This window comes from Triticum dicoccoides, chromosome 4A (genome assembly GCF_002162155.2).
Source record: "Triticum dicoccoides isolate Atlit2015 ecotype Zavitan chromosome 4A, WEW_v2.0, whole genome shotgun sequence".
NCBI lineage: Eukaryota > Viridiplantae > Streptophyta > Magnoliopsida > Poales > Poaceae > Triticum > Triticum dicoccoides.
In genome coordinates, this window is record NC_041386.1 from 550,162,331 (window position 1) to 550,186,399 (window position 24,069).

Here is a 24,069-nt window from a genome sequence, read left to right on the forward strand (position 1 = left end):
AGGTAGAAATCAAGAAAAATATCAAGTGTTGATGGTAGACAAGACCACTAGTTTCAAGAAAAGGGCAAAAGGGAAGAAGCGGAACTTCAATAAAAACGGCAAGCAAGTTGCTGCTCAAGTGAAGAAGCCCAAGTCTGGTCCTAAGCCTGAGACTAAGTGCTTCTACTGCAAAGGGACTGGTCACTGGAAGCGGAACTGCCCCAAGTATTTAGTGGATAAGAAGGATGGCAAAGTGAACAAAGGTATATTTGATATATAGATTATTGATGTGTATTTTACTAGTGTTCGTAGCAACCCCTCGGTATTTGATACTGGTTCAGTTGCTAAGAGTAGTAACTCAAAACAGGAGTTGCAGAATGAAAATAGACTAGTTAAGGGTGAAGTGACGATGTGTGTTGGAAGTGGTTCCAAGATTGATATGATCATCATCGCACACTCCCTATACTTTTGGGATTAGTGTTGAACCTAAATAAGTGTTATTTGGTGTTTGTGTTGAGCATGAATATGATTTGATCATGTTTATTGCAATACGGTTTCATTTAAGTAAGAGAATAAATTGTTGTTCTGTTTACATGAATAAAACCTTATATGGTTACACACCCAATGAAAATGGTTCGTTGGATCTCGATCGTAGTGATACACATATTCATAATATTGAAACCAAAAGATGCAAAGTTAATAATGATGGTGCAATTTATTTGTGGCACTGCCGTTTAGGTCATATTGGTGTAAAGCGCATGAAGAAAATCCATGCTGATGGGCTTTTGGAATCACTTGATTATGAATCAGTTGATGCTTGCGAACCATGCCTCATGGGCAAGATGACTAAGACTCCGTTCTCCGGAACAATGAAGTGAGTAACAGATTTGTTGGAAATCATACATACTGATGTATGTGGTCTGATGAATATTGAGGCTCGTGGTAGGTATCATTATTTTCTGATCTTCACAGATGATTTGAGCAGATATGAGTATATCTACTTGATGAAACACAAGTCTGAAACATTTGAAAAGTTCAAAGAATTTCAGAGTGAAGTGGAGAATCATCGTAACAAAAATAAAAGTTTCTACGATATGATCGCAGAAGTAAAATATTTGAGTTACGAGTTTGGCCTTCAGTTAAAAACAATGTGAAATAGTTTTACTACTCACGCCACCTGGAACACCACAACATAATAGTGTGTCCGAACGTCATAACCGTACTTTATTAGATATGGTGTGATCTATGATGTCTCTTACCGATCTACCACTATCATTTTGGGGTTATGCATTAGAGACAGCTGCATTCACGTTAAATAGGGCACCATCTAAATCCGTTGAGACGACACCGTATGAACTATGGTTTGGCAAGAAACCTAAGCTGTCGTTTCTTAAAGTTTGAGGTTGCAATGCTTATGTGAAAAAGTTTCAACCTGATAAGCTCTAACCCAAATCGGAGAAGTGCGTCTTCATAGGATACCCAAAAGAAAATGTTGGGTACACCTTCTATCACAGATCCGAAGGCAATATATTCGTTGCTTTGAATGGATCCTTTCTAGAAAAGGAGTTTCTCTCGAAAGAGTGAGTGGGAGGAAAGTAGAACTTGATGAGGTAACTGTACCTGCTCCCTTATTGGAAAGTAGTTCATCACAGAAATCTATTCCTGTGACTACTACACCGATTAGTGAGGAAGCTAATGATGATGATCATGTAACCTCAGATCAAGTTACTACCGAACCTCGTAGGTAAACCAGAGTGAGATCTGCACCAGAGTAGTACGGTAATCCTGTTCTGGAGGTCATGTTACTTGACCATGACGAGCCTACGAACTATGAGGAAGCGATGATGAGCCCAGATTCCGCGAAATGGCTTGAGGCCATGAAATCTGAGATGAGATCCATGTATGAGAACAAAGTATGGACTTTGATTGACTTGCCCAACGATCGGCGAGCCATTGAGATTAAATGGATCTTCAAGAGGAAGACGGACACTGATAGTAGTGTTACTATCTACAAAGCTAGAATTGTCGCAAAAAGGTTTTCGACAAGTTCAAGGTGTTGACTACGATGAGAGTTTCTCACTCGTATCTATGCTTAAGTCTGTCCGAATCATGTTAGCAATTGCCGCATTTTATGAAATCTGGCAAATGGATAAACAAAACTGCATTCCTTAATGGATTTATTAAAGAAGAGTTGTATATGATGCAACCAAAAGGTTTTGTCAATCCTAAAGGTACTAACAAAATATGCAAGCTCCAGCGATCCATCTATGGACTGGTGCAAGCATCTCGGAGTTGGAATATACGCTTTGATAAGTTAATCAAAGCATAAGTTTTATACAGACTTGTGGTGAAGCCTGTATTTACAAGAAAGTGAGTGGGAGCATTACAACATTTCTGATAAGTATATGTGAATGACATATTGTTGATCGGAGATAATGTAGAATTATTCTACAAAGCATAAAGGAATGTTTGAAAGGAGTTTTTCAAAGAAAGACCTCAGTGAAGCTGCTTACATATTGAGCATCAAGATCTATAGAAATAGATCAAGACGCTTGATAAGTTTTTCAATGAGTAAATACCTTGACAAGATTTTGAAGTAGTTCAAAATGGAATAGTCAAAAAGGAGTTCTTGCCTGTGTTACAAGGTGTGAAATTGAGTAAGACTCAAAACCCGACCATGGCAGAAGATAGAGAGAGAATGAAAGTCATTCCCTATGCCTCAGCCATAGGTTCTATAAAGTATGCCATGCTGTGTACCAGACCTATTGTATACCCTGCCCTGAGTTTGGCAAGAGAGTACAATAGTGATCTAGGAGTAGATCACTGGACATTGGTCAAAATTATCCTTAGTGGAATAAGGATATGTTTCTCAATTATGGAGGTGACAAAAGGTTCGTCGTAAAGGGTTACGTCGATGCAAGTTTTGACACTGATCTAGATGACTCTAAGTCTCAATCTGGATACATATTAGAAGTGGGAGCAATTAGCTAGAGTAGCTCCGTGCAAAGCATTTTTGACATAGAAATTTGCAAAATACGTATGGATCTGAATGTGGCAGACCCATTGACTAAACTTCTCTCACAAGCAAAACATGATCACACCTTAGTACTCTTTGGGTGTTAATCACATAGCGATATGAACTAGATTATTGACTCTAGTAAACCCTTTGGGTGTTGGTCACATGTCGATGTGAACTATGGGTGTTAATCACATGGTGATGTGAACTATTGATGTTAAATCACATGGCGATGTGAACTAGATTATTGACTCTAGTGCAAGTGGGAGACTGAAGGAAATATGCCCTAGAGGCAATAATAAAGTTATTATTTATTTCCTTATATCAGGATAAATGTTTATTATTCATGCTAGAATTGTATTAACCGGAAACATAATACATGTGTGAATACATAGACAAACAGAGTGTCACTAGTATGCCTCTACTTGACTAGCTCGTTGATCAAAGATGGTTATGTTTCCTAACCATAGACATGAGTTGTCATTTGATTAATGGGATCACATCATTAGAAGAATGATGTGATTGACTTGACCCATTCCGTTAGCATAGCACTTGATCGTTTAGTTTGTTACTATTGCTTTCTTCATGACTTATACATGTTCCTATGACTATGAGATTATGCAACTCCCGTTTACCGGAGGAACACTTTGTGTGCCACCAAACGTCACAACGTAACTGGGTGATTATAAAGGTGCTCTACAGGTGTCTCCGAAGGTACTTGTTGGGTTGGCGTATTTCGAGATTAGGATTTGTCACTCCGATTGTCGGAGAGGTATCTCTGGGCCCTCTCGGTAATGCACATCACTTAAGCCTTGCAAGCATTGCAACTAATGAGTTAGTTGCAGGATGATGTATTACAGAACGAGTAAAGAGACTTGCCGGTAATGAGATTGAACTAGGTATTGAGATACCGACGATCGAATCTCGGGCAAGTAACATACCGATGACAAAGGGAACAACGTATGTTGTTATGCGGTCTGACCGATAAAGATCTTCGTAGAATATGTGGGAGCCAATATGAGCATCCAGGTTCCTCTATTGGTTATTGACCGGAGACGTGTCTCGGTCATGTCTACATTGTTCTCGAACCCGTAGGGTCCGCACGCTTAAGGTTTCGATGACAGTTATATTATGAGTTTATGAGTTTTGATGTACCAAAGGAGTTCGGAGTCCCGGATGAGATCGGGGACATGACGAGGAGTCTCGAAATGGTCGAGATGTAAAGATCGATATATTGGACGACTATATTCGGACATCGGAAAGGTTCCGAGTGATTCGGGTATTTTTCGGAGTACCGGAGAGTTACGGGAATACGTATTGGGCCTTATTGGGCCATACGGGAAAGAAGGAAAAGGGCCTCAAGGGTGGCCGCACCCCCCCCCTTGGTCTGGTCCGAATTGGACTAGGGAAAGGGGGCGCCCCCTTCCTTCTTTCTCCTTTTCCCTTCCTCTTTTCCTATTCCATATGGGAGGTGGAATCCTACTAGGACTAGGGAGTCCTAGTAGGACTCCACACTTGGCGCGCCCCCTCCTAGGGCCGGCCTCCTCCTCCCTTGCTCCTTTATATATGGGTGCAGGGGGGCACCCCAAAGACACAACAATTGATCATTGATCTCTTAGCCGTGTGCGGTGCCCCCTTCCATCATAATCCTCGATAATATTGTAGCGGTGCTTAGGCGAAGCCCTGCGACGGTAGAACATCAAGATCGTCATCACGCCGTCGTGCTGAAGGAACTCTTCCCTGACATTCTGCTGGATCGGAGTCCGGGGATCGTCATGGAGATGAACGTGTGCTAGAACTCGGAGGTGCCGTAGTTTCGGTGCTTGATCGGTCGGGCCGTGAAGACGTACGACTACATCAACCGCGTTGTGCTAACGCTTCCACTTTCGGTCTACAAGGGTACGTAGACAACACTCTCCTCTCTCGTTGCTATGCATCACCATGATCTTGCCTGTGCATAGGAATTTTTTTTGAAGTTACTACGTTCCCCAATAGGAAAGTAAATAAGCGAGAACCAGTATATGGAAAACTCGTAGGCACCGGATCAGTGATGGATAATTATGCCGGATGCGGTTCATCATGTAACAGTCATAACATAGGGTGACATAGAACTAGCTCCAATTCATCAATGTAATGTAGGCATGTATTCCGTGTATAGTCATACGTGCTTATGGAAAAGAACTTGCATGACATCTTTTGTCCTTCCCTCCCGTGTCAGCGGGGTCCTATTGGAAACTATGGGATATTAAGGCCTCCTTTTAATAGAGAATCGGAACAAATCATTAGCACATAGTGAATACATGAACTCCTCAAACTATGGTCATCAACGGGAGTGGTCCCGATTATTGTCACTTTGGGGTTGCCGGATCATAACGCATAGTAGGTGACTATAGACTTGCAAGATAGGATCAAGAACTCACATATATTCATGAAAACATAATAGGTTCAGATCTGAAATCATGGCACTCGGGCCCTAGTGACAAGCATTAAGCATAGCAAAGTCATAGCAACATCAATCTCAGAACATAATGGATACTAGGGATCAAACCCTAACAAAACTAACTCGATTACATGATAAATCTCATCCAACCCATCACCATCCAACAAGCCTACGATGGAATTACTCACGCACGGCGGTGAGCATCATGAAATTGGTGATGGAGGATGGTTGATGATGACGACGGCGACGAATCCCCCTCTTCGGAGCCCCGAACGGGCTCCAGATCAGCCCTCCCGAGAGGTTTTAGGGCCTGGCGGCGGCTCCGTATCGTAAAACGCGATGATTTATTCTCTCTTATTTTTTCTCTCCGAAAGCAAATATATAGAGTTGGGGGCCCACGAGGTAGGGGGCGCGCCCTAGGGGGGGCGCGCCCCCCACCCTTGTGAGAAGGGTGTGGGCCCCCTGGTCTTCATCTTTGGCGAGAATTTTTTATTATTTTTTCTAAGATGTTCCGTGGAGTTTCAGGTCATTCCGAGAATATTTATTTTCTGCACAAAAAACAACACCATGGCAATTCTGCTGAAAACAGCGTCAGTCCGGGTTAGTTCCATTCAAATCATACAAGTTAGAGTCCAAAACAAGGGCAAAAGTGTTTGGAAAAGTAGATACGACAGAGACGTATCATATGTTGTCTCTCCTTTAGTGGTGTTATTTGAATGTCGACTATATGAAACTTCACCATTATTTGGGCCTAGAGGAAGGCATTGGGAAGTAATAAGTAGATGATGGGTTGCTAGAGTGACAGAAGTTTAAACCCTAGTTTATGCTTTGCTTCGTAAGGGGCTGATTTGGATCCATGTGTTTCATGCTATGGTTAGGTTTACCTTAATGCTTTTGTTGTAGTTGTGGATGCTTGCAATAGAGGTTAATCATAAGTGGGATGCTTGTCCAAGTAAGGATAGTACCCAAGCATCGGTCCACCCACATACCAAATTATCAAAGTACTGAACGCGAATCATATGAATGAGATGAAAACTAACTTGACGATAATTCCCATGTGTCCTCGGGAGCGCTTTTCTTTATATAAGAATTTGTCCAGGCTTGCCCTTTGCTACAAAAGGGATTGGGCCACCTCGCTGCACTTTATTTACTTTTGTTACTTGTTGCTCGTTACCAATTATCTTATCACAAAACTATTTGTTACCTATAATTTCAGTGCTTGCAGAGAATACCTTGCTGAAAACCGCTTATCATTTCCTTCTGCTCCTCGTTGGGTTCGACACTCTTACTTATCGAAAGGACTACGATAGATCCCCTATAATTGTGGGTCATCAGGCTCGAATACACAAGAATAAACGAAAGCAACAATACATGAGTACAGACATAAGTAAACAAGTATCCCTTAAGAAGGCTAGCAAAACAACGACAACATGGATCAAAAAGGTGCATGCCTCCTGCCTAGGAGCCTCCTAACTACTCCTGGTCATCGGCGGTCTTCACGTAGTAGTAGGCTCCGTCGTGGTAGTAGTAATCGTCGACGGGATCAACTGGCTCCTGGACTTCGTCATCTGATCGCAGTAATCGGGTAGAGGGGAAAAGAGGTAGCAAAGCAACCGTGAATACTCATCCAAAATACTCGCAAGACTTAAATCAGATCTATGCTAATTATGCATCGTGTCAAAGAAATGGGGCTATATCTTTCAACTAGACCGCAGAAATGCCAGAATAGAGGGAAGGCCTAGCCTATCGAAGACTAACATCTTCCAGCATCTTGCAGCAATAGAAGAGAGTAGAGCAACATAACATAAGTAATAAGTATGTTGTAGTATCAACGCCTAGAGATCCTTCCTCGACTCCCTGCGAGAAAATGATCTCGGAGCCATCATATCCATTTAGTGTATCCATTATCCAGTTCTAGTTGTAATAGATCGAGATACAACTCCGAGTGTTTGTTAACGTGAAAATGGCTGAATAGATAAACTTCCCTGCAGGGGTGCACCAACTTACCCAACACGCTCGATTAGCTTTACCCTAACACACTTTTCTGGGTCATGCCCGGCCTCGGCTGATAGACACACCATAGTCCTACCTAGTCTCAACAAAGAGGCCAGCACGCCGACCTACATCCTTAGCGCTCAGGGGTCTTGGGCCCATCGCCCTTTGCACTCATGCGTGTTGCGTACGCTGCCTGGAGCAGACCCACCCCCTAATACAAGCGCAAGTGCTTCTCGTGCAACCGAGCGCGCGCCGCTCAATCGCTGACGTCCGAAGAGCTTTCGGAGAATCATACGAAGCCGAGTGCTCATACTTATTCCCGCGTGGTGGTTAGTGCGAAAAGATCAGAGGCCTACTCAGATCACATATCCAAACCCGTTAGTGTCTTGGGAGCTCGCGGTGACGATCAATGGTCCATGATATGTGGTCCCGTCGCCCCGTCTCGCGGATCTATCGATCATCGATTGGAGTTTGTAGCCACGACACTCAAGAGTGTCGATTCTCAGGGTAGGAGAATAGATGAGGAAGAGATACATTGTTGCTTGGTTGATAATGAAATAGGGTCTAGGGGTGGCATCATACAGCTATGTACTCTTTTTAGAGAAAATGTACAAGGCTCTTATTAGAGAAAATGTACAAGGCTCTTATTAGATGAAACCTTTTTTTCTTTGAAAAGGAGGATAACTCCGGGCTCGATGCACACAGCCATATATTATTAGGAAGGCAAAATCTAGCAACCGGGCAACATCAACCCGGAAATAAAGCGAAAAGAAAACCCAAGGCTGCATGCCTCGTGACAATAACTCCATCAGATAGCCACTAACCCTATGTTACAAGTCGACACCAAAAAGAAAAATAAACAACTCCAAAACGAAACCTAACAAAATGGAAATATTATCTAATCTAATCTTTAAAAGGAAACAGCAAACCAAACATGGTTAGACAACTAGGCAGAAGCTGCTGCCTGCTCCTAAATAGTTGTAGTGGCACCTCTTGTGGGCTTGGGCCAAGGGCCTGCAATGGTATGCGATCACCCCAGATAACAAATGCACTACCTAGTTCTAAAAAAAACCTAGTTCTCAAAACAAAACAAAAAACTTACTAGTTCTTGGAAAGAAAATAACATAACAAATGCACCGTAGCACTAGCAGAGTATGCACAGAAGGATAAAACATTTGTTTCGAAGGAAATTATATAATAAAATATAGTACTCACTTGTTCCCCAACATGTGTCCACGATAGCAAAATAACAAGGACAGATAGGCATAAACAGAGTAACCTACTACTCCCTCCGTTCCAGAATACTTGTTGTGATGTTACTTCAAATTTGAACTAAAATCACGACAAGTATTTTGTTACTGAGGTAGCACTACATCCTAACAGCACAAAAGGGACTACACACCACCTCAAGATAAATCAGACAATGGCATTTTGATCAACTGAAGTCCTTTGCGCGGATGATATGAACTTTCATGGCACACAATTTCCGATGCTTCAGCAGCTCGAAGAGGCAGATATCTCCCACCTCCACCTCATTGGCTTTCACGAACTTTGTCCATCCGCCTATAATCCTTTTATCCTGAGGCCTGCGTCCAAACCATACTTGACACCTCTCGCCAAGTCGCTCAAGGCAGATGCTCCGCACCTCGTCTCCCAAATATTTGTTAATATATTTCTTTGAGAGGCTCTAGTTACAGATTCAAAATAGAAAAGGAATGTTAGATGATGTTATTCAAGCAAATTAGGAATTTAAATCACTCTAGACTTCCTAAATCCTTCACTAATCCTAGGAAGCTAATTATATGTAAACTCACATGACCAGGTTATAATTATAAAGCACTCTAAATAGCTTTATGATCCAAGAAAGAACACATGATAGATGAATACATGGTCAATATCACTAGTGGAACAAGCATTATTAGAGAATAAGGTTTGGAACTCACTAGAGTGTATCTTCCAGTAACATTGGTTTGTTGCATCATGGCAACAAAGATGGGAGTTTCAGAATCAGTAAATTGAACCTTCTCCTTCACTGCCTTCTTCTGATCTGTAGTAAGGCGCGTAAAACGTGCAAGGATGCAATCAGGCAAAGCACCTTCTTCATGATCAGTATCTTCCGATGACAAGGAATCTCCTGCACAAACCACAAAAAAATGATAACAATTACATACTTAATATATCTGTAAAACAAAACAAAGTGTATCTCAGTACCATCTGGTAGCATGAATTGCCACCAGATGACTTAGCAGTAGGAACAACTTGTCGTACTCTTGCTGCCCTGACTAGACTTGTCCCTTTGAAGTCGTATCCGTCTTTCCAACGAAGGTGGCTGTATTTGCTTGGGTTCGGGATGAACGATAGCATCTTCCACTGTTTCGTTACGCAGTTGCATTTCCTTAAGCTGGGGGAGAGAATGAGAATGTTCCATAATTTTAACAACCTCTCTGTGCCTTTGCTGACAAATTTTGGAAGGCGTATCAATATCCTTTGTATGGATGATATGGACTTCCATCGTGCACGTCTTACATTTCTTCAACAATTCAAAAATGCAGATATCACCCATCTCAACATCATTGTCCTTTACAAACCTCCGCCAGCCAGATATAATCCTTTTCTCTTCAGGCCTACCACCAAATTGCACTTCCCACCTCTTGCCAAGGCACTGAAGACATATGTTGCGCTCCGTATCTCCCACATGTCGCTTGACATATTGTTTGGGCACACTCTAATTACAGATTTGGGTAAAATGGTTAGATAATGGCATTCAAGCAAACTGCAGAACAGAATAACATTTCAATCCCAGATCATTATCATAGTAAACAATATATGGTCTGTAAATTTAGTCATGGTGGGTTTAACAACTTAAAGCATTCAAAATAGTGTTTTCAACAGAAATCTTAGTTTAAACGGCTTGCTGCAGACTTTAGCAGAATGCGTATTCAACAGCAAATTCGACACTCACTAGGGTGAAAGTTCCTGTAACATTGCACTTGCTCATCATGGCCACAAAGGTTGGATTGTCAGATGGGATATGTTCGACCTTCTGGTCAACTTTCTTCTTCTGCGCTGGATTTAGACGGGTGTTCCACCCAAGCGTGTATCTAGATGTTTCACATAAATTAGTATCATCTTCCAAGCACAAAGAATCCCCTGTACACAAAAGGAGAACAATTACTGAATATATCAATTGAAGGTGACAACACCAGTTGCGATTTACAAGGAGTTATATCTATAATCACAAACTGTATGAAAGAACTAGAGTCTGAGAGGGAGTGCCTGAAGAACTCGCCACGCTCTTGTTGCCCTGATTTGATTTATTCCTCTGAAGATTTGACTGCCTCTCAGCACATGTCAGCTGCATTTGCAGAGACTGGGGCTGGCAATTAGAACGATTCAGAGTCTCAGTAGGTGGTTGCATTTGCATGTGCCGACTGTCATCAACAAAATGGTCCACATTTGCACTAGGCGATTGCATTTGTATGGGCTGAGGATGCCCTTCGGAACGTCTCATATTGTCGGTAGGCAGTTGCATTTGCACATGTTGAGCATGCCCTTGAGAACGGCTCACGTTATCAGTATGCGGCTGCACACGCATGAGCTGAGGATGCCCTTGAGAAATATTCACATTTTCAGTGGGAGATTGCATTCCAGGGGGCAGAGAATGACCATGAGAACGGACCAAAGTTTCAGGAGCGCCTATGTGCCTTTCCTGCACATAAGGAGACAGAGGAGTACTGTCTGCAATAACCGATGATGCTTTCTCACGGCCAAATCGATCGAACACTATGACATTGAACTGAGAGTTTCCATTGTATCTAAATACCACAGAGTCGTCGATCTGTAGACCGTAGGTTTCGACAAAAGTCTCCCATCCTGCTCTAAGGACTAGTTTATCTGGATACTTGGCAACTCCAACAGTGTAAATATGACCATTTCGTGCTTCTAGCTTGATCTCTTTTGGGATCTCACCCCTGAATCGTTTCAGAAAATCTTCTGGGATGGTCTGCAGAAACAAGAACCAATGAAGAAAACATGGTTGAAACCATAGGAGGATACAAAGTATGAAGATTATGCAAAATATACTATTTGACATCTGATGTGAAAACAGACAGGGAGAAAGGCACTAGCTTATTTCTGTACCTCTACCAGTGTGACATTTAGTCTCGGTGTTATCATGTTAACGCCTTTGATTCAGGGACCAAATCAACGTGCCATAAAATATTTTCCACAGAATATATAGCAAGTTACAAATAAAGTGAAATTCAAGTTCAACATTAACTGAGTGATCCTATAAAGAAGACAGTCTCCAGGCCAGCTCTAGCCACCAGACCATGATTAAAGGGCACATTGACACAATTAACACTATAAATCTTTATTCATCCCCAAGTAAAATCCCGGTAAAGGTACTATTCCGTGCTGAAATCATGGGTTTCTTCTTGTAAATTACCACAGGGGTTAGTCCCTGTTGATCTCGTTTTCCTTTGTATTCTGTGCTACTAAAATTGAAAAGTAACTATACATCCTATTTGCAGAGTATCATAGCTTCTTCTCTTTTTTTTTTTACTTCAACGTGCAGTGTTATTAGGAACTTGGATCTACAGTAGTACGGATCAGATCCAACTTGGGGATATGCTTATTCTGGCACGAAAACATTAAATCGATAGTCTGCATGTCTGAATAAAAATGTGAGTACGTGCTGCATCAAGCAATCGACCTAGTTGCTCCAGGAGGGCAGGGTGCAGGTGCTCCAGGGCGTCCCTGTCGCCCCCGGCGTGGCGCCTGCCCCCGTGCTAGAAGGGGTCCCCGTGGGCGTCTTCCTTGAGCCTGACATGGGGCCGTTCCACGAGGAGGTGGGGGCCTTTTGGGAGGAGCTCACGCGCTCTGACCCCCAGTTGTTCGAGCTCGGCGCCCTGTCGGCCTGGCAGCCCGGTCAGCTGGAGCCCGGGGTGCAGGCTGCCGACGACTGCGCGACCTGGGTGCAGCCACGCCCTCCCCAACCCCACGGACTACCTGCATGGGAGGAGCTCGAGGAGTCTGACCTGGGGATGGGGCCGCTGGTGAACCACGCACCGGCGTCCTCGTTGGCCCAGGACCTGCTGGCCAAGCCATGGCCCTAGCTGGGTTATTTGGTTCCCGCCCCGATCGAGCCTGCCCCTCTGGCGGCAGCCCAGGAGCTGACCCGGCCGGTGGGGACGGTGAACCATCAGGTGGAGCGCATCATGTCAGCAGATCAACTCGCAGCACAGCTTCAGGATCTGGAGGTCGACGAGGCAACCACGTTCCTCTCCAAAGTTTTCCGTCTGCTACCACCCTCCGTCATTGGTGCGCCACCTTGCTTGGCCTCCAATGCCTCCACTGATGACGCCCTGCCATGGCCGGCCTCCAATGCCACGGCTCCGGCCCCAGAGCCGCCGACGCTGATGATCAAGACCCTGGCCGTCCCCCGCCGGGCCAGCCCACGGGTCGCGGCCAGGGCGGCCGGCATGACCCAGCAGCAGAAGGCGCAAGCTAGGCTCGCCAAGCAGTTGGCGTTCATTGACCACCCAGGCCAGTTCACGGCCGATGTGCGTCAGCGCTACACTGATCGCTTCAAGGCGCCACTGGGAAGGATGGTGTCCGCGTTGGGGCGGGCGGCGGGAGTGCACTCTTCGGCCACCCTCAACCTTCCGGATGAGGACCTGCTCGAGCTCGCCGGCAACGCCGCCTGATGCAATCCAGATGTCCAAGGGGCCCCGTTCTGTTGTTATGTTAGTCCGTCTCCAGTTCGTGTCGTGTTGTAGCCACCACGCCGTCCTCGGACCGCGTCGTAGGCTAGGCTTTAGTTTGTTGCGACCTCGCCGGGCGCCCGTGTCATCACTCCGGCCGTATCAGCTCATGTGTGTTCGCTTCGCTGCTCCCTGTTCGAGCATGCCAATGCAATGGGTCCCTATTCGTGTTTGCCATGAGTAGCTTTTCTCTGTTGAACTGGAACGCAAGGGGCCTGAATGACCGCGCCCGTAGATGGGGTGCGATCGCTCGTGGAGCAGTCTAGATGCTCGATCCTTTGTGTGCAAGAAACCAAGCGCGAAGCACTTCCGGCTGCCATGCTCGCTGAGATCGCAAGGCCGAGGTTGGGGAGCTCGCTGGTTCTGCCTGCGGCTGGAACGCGGGGAGGAGTTATGTTGGCCTGGGATGCTGCCTCCTTCCAGATCAATCAGATTGATATGTCAGCCTTCGCCGTTACCGCGCTAGTGACGCTGACCATGGTCTATGGGCCCTCAGAGGAAGACGCCAAACCTCTTTTCCTTGCTGACCTGGCTCGGATCCGTGGGCTTATTTCCGGACCCTGGCTTATAATCGGGGATTTTAACCTAATTTATGAAGCCCGGGACAAGAGCAACTCCAACATCAATCTGCGGCTTATGGCGCGATTCCGATCGGCGCTAAATAACAACGACCTCAAGGAGATCAATTTGTGCGGCAGGCGCTTCACATGGTCAAACGAGCAAGCCTCGCCCACGCTGGTCCCCCTGGATCGCGCCTTCTGCACGCCAGAGTGGGATCTTCAGTTCAACGCAGCGCGGCTCCAACCCCTCGCCACGGCCATGTCAGATCACTGCCCTCTCCTCTTGACACGTGAGTCCTCCTCGCGGCGTAGTGCGCGGTTCCGTTTCGAAGCCTTCTGGCCGCACGTCTCTGGGTTCAAGGAGGTTGTGGCAGTAGTCTGGAACGCGCCGGGTGTGTAGGGATGCGCACTTATCAGGTTGGACACAAAGCTCAAGCGGGCGGCTAGAGCGCTCCGTCTTTGGCACAAGCACCACATCGGGAACACTCGCCTGCAGCTGCTGATGGCGCAGGACACGATTCTGTTGCTCGACCAAGCTCAGGAAGATAGGCAGCTCGAGCTGGACGAGCTAACCCTACGCAAAGAGCTCAAGTCCCGCATTCTTGGTCTCGCAGTCATCGAGCGCATCAAGGCCAGGCAGCGCGCCAGAGTCAGGGAAGTTCGAGCGGGTGATGCCAACACCAAGTATTTTCACATAAAAGCTAATGGCCGCCGAAGGAAAAACTTCATTGGCTCATTGGCTTCGGGCAGCGTTTTGACCACTGAGCAGCGCCACAAAGAGCAGATCGCGATCGAGTTCTTCGACCGCTTGCTCGGGGACCCAGGCTCGGTGTCAACAGGGTTCAACTGGGATGCGCTGGGCCTTTCTAGGGCCAATCTCGATGACCTAGAGGTTGCGTTCACCCGGGAGGAAATCGCAGCGGCCATTGCGGACCTGCCGCCGGATCGGGCCCCGGGCCCGGACGGTTTTTCAGGGGCTTTCTACAAGGCGGCGGCGGAAATCATTTTAGATGACCTGGTGCTCGCATTCCAGCAGCTGCACTGCATGAACCGGACAGGCCTGCACCTGCTCAATGGGGCGCACGTCATGCTCTTGGCCAAGAAAGATAGGGCTTCGAGCATGGCGGACTACAGGCCCATCAGCCTACTGCACAGCATGGCGAAGCTCTTCAGCAAGGTGCTTGCATTGAGGCTTGCCAAGCGGATCGACACGCTCATCTCGCCGACACAGAGCGCCTTCATCAAGGGCAGATGCATCCAAGACAATTTCATTTTTGTGCAAGGGATGGCCAGGCACTTCCACAGGACAAAGCGGGCCGCTATTTTGCTAAAGCTTGATATAGCAAAAGCATTCGACACCGTCTCCTGGCCCTATCTGTTGGACATGATGCGTGCGAGAGGTTTCAGGTCACGCTGGTGCAACTGGATCGCCATGCTCCTCGCCACCAGCTCGTCCAGGGTGCTCGTCAACGGGGCGTTAGGCCGGTCGATCAGGCACCACAGGGGGCTCAGGCAGGGCGACTTGATTTCCCCTTTCCTGTTCATCCTCGCCATGGAGCCGCTCCAGAGGCTGCTAGACTTAGCAGTCCGTGATGGGCTGCTTTCCAAGTTAAAGGGGAGGATTCCAAGCCTACGAACCTCTCTCTACGCGGACGACGTTGCTCTCTTCTTAAACCCTATCCGCCAAGAGCTTCTTGCCGTTCGGCAGATTCTGCAAGCCTTTGGGCAGGCCGCGGGGCTACAAGTAAATTTCTCCAAGAGCAAGGCCATTCCGATTCACCCTGAGCTTTTCGATGTGGAGAATGTCATACAGCAGCTCGGGGCCGCGCGCGCCGCCCTGCCGTGCTGTTTCTTGGGCCTCCCCCTGTCCCTTCGCAAGGTTCAAAAAGCTGAGCTGCAGCCGTTGCTGGACAAGATCTTGGCCCGTCTCACCGCATGGAAATTCAAGGTTTTCACTGCTGCCGGCCGTCTTGTGCTCCTGAACTCTGTGCTCTCTGCGTTGGCTGTATATTGGCTTTCAGTTCATCAACTACCAGCCTGGGTGAGGCGTCAGATAGACAAAATCAGGAGAGCGTGGCTCTGGCGTGGACAGGAGAGTTGCCTTGGAGGGCATTGCAAGGTTGCATGGGGCAGGATATGCAGACCTAAAGAGCTCGGAGGTTTGGGCATCATCGACCTTAACCGCTTCGGAATCGCGCTCAGGCTGAGATGGCTTTGGTGGGAAAAGACGGCCCCCTACAAACCTTGGATTGGTCTCCCCGTGCCGTGCAATGAGGACGACCGCCGTCCGTTCGCGGCTGCCACAACCGTGGTGCTAGGCGATGGCCGAACGGCCTCCTTTTGGATGGACAGTTGGCTGCAAGGCCAAGCTCCATGCCACATTGCGCCAGAACTGTTTCGCCTCTCGAAACGCAAGCATTGCACCGTGCGGCAAGCACTAAACGGCAACCGTTGGGTGACCGACCTGGGTGGACGAGTCCCAAGTAACCTGCTCGCTGCTTTTGTTTCTCTCTGGGGCAGGATCAGCGCTGCGACCATCCTTGATACAGGCAGGGACAAGTTCACCTGGAAGCTTGAGGCCTCTGGCAGCTACTCGGCCTCGTCGGCATACCGATTGCAATTCATGGGGTCCACCTCCTCGCCTATCATGCACTTGGTCTGGCATGCCCAGGCGCCGGCCAAGATTAAATTTTTCACATGGCTCCTATCTGCTGGTCGACTACTCACGGCGGACCGGCTCATGGCCAGGGCATGGCCCAACTCCTATTTCTGTCCATTGTGCTGGCGCAACCTGGAGACCGCTCAACACCTGTTCAGGGAGTGCATTTGGTCGAGGAACATCTGGACGGCAGCGGCCAGCCGCTTCCGCGTTCCCACCTTCCTTCCTTGCTCCTAGAGGTCCACAAGTGGGGCCTCAGTGCGGTGCCTCATGACCGCAAGCGGGCGCGATCAATCGCTCTCCTAACCAATTGGTGGATTTGGCTAGAGCGTAACGGCCGCATCTTCAGGGATCTCGAGCGCCCCGTCCGGGTAGTGCTGGAGCTTCTCACTGACGACCTAGCTACGTGGGCACTAGCAGGGTTAACCATCTGATGCTGCGAGAGTGAGGACCTTGCAGCCTGGGTTCTTGTTTTTCTTTCTTTTGTATTTTCGCAGCTGTCGGTTGCTTTTGTACAGACTAGGTCGCTGCTTCTTCTCATAATGCACACGCAGTTCACCTGTGCTTCCTCAAAAAAAATTCAACACAAGAAGGTGACAGAAAAAAAAAACAAGAACCACTGTGGCTGAACATGAGTAGGGGGCTTACCATCTCACGACCACAGCCATCCACCATAAACATCAGGAAATGCTTCTCCCGGTCATCCAGATTGCAGTAGTCGAGCTCATCCCTCCGCTTGCATCTTTCGCAGCCCATCTTCTCACCCGACATGCGTAGCAAAGGAAGCGAGCATCATTAGCAGTGAAGTTCAGTGCCAAAACTGTGAAACGACGATGCCAATGCTGCTGAGTTGCGAGTTCGACCGGGAGAGGCTTTACCTTGGGCCGGCTGAGATCCCGGCGAACGGAAACCTTGGCTAGATCAACCGGCGGAAAAAGAAAGAATCGGGAGCCCCGGGATTCTGCGAGAGCAGAGGATCTTAGCGGAGACGATGAGAAGGGGTGAAATGAAGCCTCTCCCGAAGAACACTTGGCTGTTGTCTTCCTCCTGCCTCTGACCGACGATTGGGAGAGAAGAAAGCTCGGCGAGAAGACGGGATGGGGTACCTAGCTAGCTCTGCTCCTGCCACCACGGCATGGCGTGGTAAAGTTCATCGGTTCTCGCGCGTCCAAGCAAGCAACCGGTCACTTGCTTGCAGCCCCGAACGCGGCACTCTGACTGTTCACCGTAATGTCCAGTCGGCGTAAATGGCCTGTAGACTGCGGTGCAGTGCGTGGGCTGTACAGCATTTCCCCAGGATTCGAGTGTACTTCCGGTAGGTGTGGTTATTACAGGCCTAGCTAATACGAAAATCCCCTTTGATGCCCGGGCGCAGACAAGCTGAATGAACAGTACATCGATTAAAAATAGAAACAAAATCAAATAATTCCGAATCTATACTACTATTAAAAGACCAAACATGACTTCCTCTACATCCACACCAGAAAGTGCACATGGGATAACCCCCACGTCCGATCAGACCCACTTGATACCATCCAACTGTCCACGTTACATCAACCATACTACAATCAAATCAACGGTTCACAACAAATGTTCTGTCGGCAGACTCCCCCATTCAGGATGCTACACAGCCCCACGATGACACCCCCTGGGAATTAAACATCACCTTCACGATCTACGCCGCCACCGCGCCAGGAACCGCCGCGATCAACGCTGGTGTATGCGATGTCCTCGACCCGGTAGACATCCTCGACCCGCCTTGCTCCCCTACCTCTCCTCGCCCCTCCGCCGTCGCCACGCCGCCCTAGCCCCTGGTGGCCGCATTGTCCTCCGCCCCGGTGCATGTCATTCCTCGACCCGCCTTGCTACCCAACCTTTCCTCGCCCCGCCGTCATCGCCACACCATTGTCGTCCCTGGTGGCCGCGACGTCCTCCACCCGATGGTCGTCCTCGACCACGGCGTGCTGCCCTACCTGCGGTGTCATCACCCCGTGTGGCCCGCAGCATCTCGAGGACATATGACTACTTTCTGACGTGCCAACGCATAGGTTAGATCATTTGAATTCGCAAGTATAGATGATTAGGCAGAAGACAAAAGGAAATTGCTCTTTTAATCTGACAATTATAATTTGTACCGTGAAATTTGATACTTACAGTACATCATGATCTGCATGACAAACTGAGTTGACAATATGGCATCCTTTGAGCATAGTGGGGCGCGTACTCCCTTTCAGGACCTGACAAACAACGACAATTCAGGTAAATACATATATCATGTACTCTTACGTACTTCAATCTTGTAAATCCAAAATATATCGTTGCCTCGCAGGTCAAAAAACAGATCCAAAAGAACTAAAGAGACAGAGGGAAAGAGAGAGGTAAAAAGGGATGCAATACTAAAAAATTTGATAAGAAAATAGGCAGTTTTCTGATTAAATTAATCCATGAATAAATCATAAGCATGACATTGACAGTATTGATAACACACTGGTTACGATCTAACAGAGCATGTACTACGCATATAGTAGAAATATCTACGCATATCACTAGTACTGCTACAACAGAAAGAAACATGGGAGGGATAAACGATGTATACCCTCCAATCGGCCATGCAGCGGCGGTGGCGGCGGCAGTAGCCGCGGCATCCTCGGCGGCCTTCTTGTCGGCCTCGGCCTTCTCAGCGGCGGCACGGTCGGCGTCGGTCGACATGGTGATGACAAAGGTGATGTGGACGTAGATGAACAAAAGCGAGCAGTCGTGTAGTCGCTACCCAAAAACCTAATCGCCCCTCTCCCGTACAGGATCCGGAGAAGCGAGGTTTCGGAGGCCTGCTCTCCCATCAACCGTGTACGCGGTGAACGGGACGGAGTCGCCGGCGGCAGCAGCAGCAGAGGAACAACGCGGGCGTGGTGGCGAAGATGCGTTCTGTTTCGTGGCGGCTAGGGTTGGCAGTGCCCCACATATATATGTGCGGCTGCGCGTGCAGAGACGTGGGCTGAACCCACGTCCAAGTCGGTAGCCCATGATCCGACGTCTCAATTCGTGGCCCCACCTGTCAAAGACTCTCCGTTCCTAACTGGCAAAAAGAAGCGCATAGGAGTGAGCTCGGCTCGGCTCAATCCCGCAACCCGCCGCGCGGCGCGGCGCGTCGTGGCGAGGCGTGGCGTGGCGAGGCGAGCGGAGGAGGAGGAGTGCGCGAGGGCCTCATCTCTTCTCAAGCTCCAATGGCATGAGGAAGAGAATCCCTTATAAAGCACTCCAACTCTCCTTCCACTTCCGGGGTGGGACTAAACTTCCCAGCACCTTGTCATGCCACCTACATGGGCCCTTAGAGATCAAATCTGAAATTGTCATATGGGCTCTATGCCCATCTCATATTTCAATAATCCCCCACCAAATCTCAGGGGCCCAGTTTGTCCTTTGTTCCAAACGCTGTTTTGATATACCAGCATCTCAGTGGAGACCGATTAAGGTTGAGCTCCACCTAGACCAAGTAGTTACACTCCTTCACAACTGAACAATGGACTATGCCTTGAATTGTCAGTTTGGCGTCAAGAAGTTTCACCACAAGTCTCACTGATACGAGGCTGCTGAAGGCCGACCCCTCGGGTGGAGCATATTAGTCACACTCCTGGCCTGTTCATGAGCTTGCTAGAGATCACCCCAATCTTATAGACTGTGACCAGCAGTCAGGCTCATATAGGTGTGTTCCTCCAAAGATCGCTCTGTAGGATAGCATCTTGCTTATGCATATAAGCCTTGGAACACATTAAGACAGTAGTCATCCTTCCATACAGTTTCGAGAGTATTGCATCTCCAACGGAGTGGGTTAGTGAAGTTACTCTCCTCAGTTCGCCACTGGCTTGTTTTCCCAGGTCCTACTTCACGGGATCTCCGATCACATAGGTTGGGTTACTACCAAGGCAACTCATGTGGGTCTCATACTCATCTCCCTTGATGCATTATCTATCACAACACGTGATAGCCCTTTAGTAAAGGGATCTGCCAGATTCTTAGCGTTTGAATATAATCCAACGCTATCACTCCGGAGTTTCTCAATTTTCTGACAGCTTTCGATCTCATTCTTATGTGTTTGTTGGACTTCATGTTGTCCTTTGAACTCTTCACCTTGACAATAACTGTTTGATTGTCACAGTTCATAAGGATGACCGGAACCGGCTTCTCAACCACTGACAAGTCCATCAACAGATCTCGAAGCCATTCTGCTTCACCACCCGATGTGTCTAATGTTGTTAGTTCTGCTTCCATTGTCGATCTTGTTAAGATCGTTTGCTTGCAAGACTTCCAGGAAACAGCACCACCTCCAAGAGTAAATATATACCCAGTTGTGTCCTTCATCTCATCAGCATCAGAGATCCAATTTGCATCACTATACCCTTCAAGTACCGACGGGTATCCGGTATAGTGAAGTCCATAGTTCATAGTACCTTTCAGATAGCGCATAACTCTCTCAAGAGCATGCCAATGTACATCACCCGGTTTGGAAACAAATCGGCTCAGTTTGCTAATAGCAAATGCCATGTCAGGCCTCGTTGCGCTTGCTAGATACTGTAGTGAACCAACAATCTGAGAGTATCTCAATTGATCTATAGCTGTGCCTTTAGACTTTCGAATCAGCACACTAGGATCATATGGTGTTTGAGATGGTTTGCAGTCCAAATATCCAAAACGACTCAACACCTTCTCAACATAATGGGATTGCAGAAGTGTAATCCCACCTTCATCATCTCTCAATAGCTTGATGTTCAAGATAACATCAGCCACTCCAAGGTCCTTCATCTCAAAGTTCTGAGATAGGAAATACTTAACTTCCTCGATCAACTTGAGATTAGTCCCAAATATCAGTATGTCATCAACATACAAACACAGTATAACTCCTTCGCCCCCACCATAGCGATAGTATACACATTTGTCGGCCTCATTAACAACAAAGCCAACAGATGTCAATGTTTCATTAAACTTGTCATGCCATTGCTTAGGCGCTTGTCTCAGGCCATACAAAGATTTCACCAACTTACACACCTTTCCTTCCTGACCATCCATCACAAAGCCATCAGGTTGTTGCATATAGATTTCCTCCTTTAGCTCTCCGTTCAGGAAAGCCGTCTTAACATCCATCAGATGAATGAGAAGACCATGCGAGGCCGCCAACGAGAGTAATACTTGAATGGTGGTCAGTCTGGCCACAGGTGAATAAGTGTCGAAGAAATCTTCTTCTTCTTCTTTCTGGGCGTAGCCCTTGGCCACAAGCCTAGCCTTGTACTTTTCTATCGTACCATCGGGCCTAAGCTTCTTCTTGAACACCCACTTGCATCCCAATGGTTTGCAACCATAAGGACGTTCAGTAAGCTCCCAAGTCCCGTTAGTCATGATGGAATCTATCTCGCTACGGACCGCATCCTTCCAGTAGTCAGCTTCTGAAGATGCATACGCTTCTGAAATAGAAGTGAGATTATCCTCCACGAGGTATATGAAGAAATCATCACCAAAGGTCTTTACAGTCCTTTGTCTCTTGCCCCTACCAAGGGATTCCTCATTATCCTCCTCAGGATTTTCATCATGTGTTTGATTATAATATTCCATCAGAATGGCAGGTTCAGGAGTCTCCTCAGATTCCTGTCTAGAAGTGCTTTGTACATCTCTCATGGGAAAAATGTCCTCAAAGAATGTAGCATCTTTAGACTCCATAATTGTACCGACTTTCATGTCAGGTACCTCAGATTTCACTACTAGAAATCTATAGCCAACACTATTCATAGCGTAGCCCAAATTAACACAGTCCACAGTCTTTGGTCCAAGCTTACGCTTTTTGGGGATCGGCACATTAAGTTTCGCCAAGCAGCCCCAGGTACGTAAGTACGAGAGTGTTGTCCTTCTCTTGGTCCACTTCTCGTAAGGAGTGATCTCATTATCCTTTGTTAGAACTTTATTCAGGACATGACAGGATGTCATTATAGCCTCCCCCCACCATGCCTTGGATAAACCCGACGTATCTAACATGGCGTTAACCAAATCAGTTAGAGTACGGTTTTTCCGCTCGGCAGCCACGTTTGACTGGGGTGAGTAGGGAGGCGTCCTCTCGTGAATAATGCCGTGTTCCGTACAAAAGGCATCAAACTCTTTCGAGAAGTACTCTCCACCATGATCTGACCGGACTCGTTTAATTTTCTTTTCAAGTTGATTCTCAACTTCTGCCTTATAGATTTTGAAGTAGTGTAGAGCCTCATCTTTAGTATTTAACAAATACACATAGCAATATCTAGTGGAATCATCTATCAAAGTCATGAAATATTTCTTTCCACCTTTAGTCAACACACCATTCATCTCACAAAGATCAGAATGTATGAGTTCCAGTGGCGCCAAGTGTCTCTCCTCTGCTGCCTTGTGAGGCTTGCGAGGTTGCTTAGATTGCACACACGAATGGCACTTAGAACCTTTGGCTAAAGTAAAACTCGGGATCAAATTCGATTTTGCTAGCCGCGTCATAACACCGAAACTAATGTGACAAAGACGTGAATGCCATACTTCAGATTCATTAACACTCAAATGAATATTGTTCACAACTTTATTACATAGATCTGTAAGAGAAAGGCGGAACATGCCTCCGCATTCATAACCCTTTCTAACAAATAGTCCATATTTCGTAACAACTAATTTATTAGATTCGAATACCAACTTAAACCCTTCTCTACATAGAAGGGAGTCACTAACGAGGTTCTTCTTGATGGCAGGGACATGCTGCATGTTCTTCAGCTGCACGATCCTTCCCAAAGTAAACTTCAGATCGACCGTGCCAACACCAAGAACAGAAGCACTCGCGCCATTCCCCATCAGTACGGACTCGTGACTTGTGGCCTGGTAAGAAGAAAACGATGAAATGTTAGCACACACATGAACACCTGCACCTGTGTCGACCCACCAATCGATGGACGGCCAAACTGAAAATACAGCACATAAATTACCGTATCCAGATGCACCACTCTCATTGTTGCTCACAATCATATTGACAGACTTGGAGTCCTGCCCTTGCTTCTTATACTTGTTTGGGCACTTGTTGGCCCAATGTTCAAGCGAACCACAAGTAAAGCAGCCCTCATCCTTCTTGTTCTTCTTGAAGGTCTTCTTACCCTTCTTCTTAAAGTCGGCACTCTGTTGGACACCGTTCTTTCCCTTGGGCTTGTGGGAATTGGAGTTCTTCTGATGCACCATGTTGGCCACAGAAGTTCCTTCGACCCCTTTTCCGTGCGAGTCCTTTGCCCTTGAACTCTGCTCAACACTCAGATGGCCAATGACATCCTCCACAGAGAATTCATGCCTCTGATGTTTCAGAGTGGTGGCAAAGTTCCTCCAGGAATTGGGAAGCTTAGCGATTATGCAGCCCGCGACAAACTTGCCCGGTAACTCACACTTAAGAAGCTCAAGCTCCTTAACAATGCATATTATCTCATGAGCCTGCTCCAATACAGGACGGTTTTCAACCATCTTGTAATCATGGAACTACTCTATAATATACATCTCGCTCCCTGCATCGGCAGCCCCGAACTTAGATTCGAGCGCCTCCCACAAGTCCTTGGCAGACCGCACATGCAAATATGCATCAACCAGCTTATCTCCAATCACACTCAGAACTGCCC

The 24,069-nt window shown here is 47.2% G+C and overlaps 1 protein-coding gene across 1 annotated transcript; it reads right to left on the bottom strand.

Moving 5' to 3' along the window:
• Positions 1-8,865: 8,865 nt before the first annotated feature.
• LOC119283640 (putative B3 domain-containing protein Os08g0325100) lies at positions 8,866-17,185 on the bottom strand. Its single transcript, XM_037563104.1, has 6 exons — positions 17,063-17,185; positions 10,674-11,433; positions 10,393-10,580; positions 9,699-10,155; positions 9,374-9,564; positions 8,866-9,117 (listed from the first exon to the last, which is right to left on the bottom strand). The coding sequence occupies exons 1-6, from the start codon at positions 17,183-17,185 to the stop codon at positions 8,866-8,868; spliced, it is 1,971 nt and encodes a 656-aa protein (XP_037419001.1).
• Between the last annotated feature and the right edge of the window lie 6,884 nt (positions 17,186-24,069).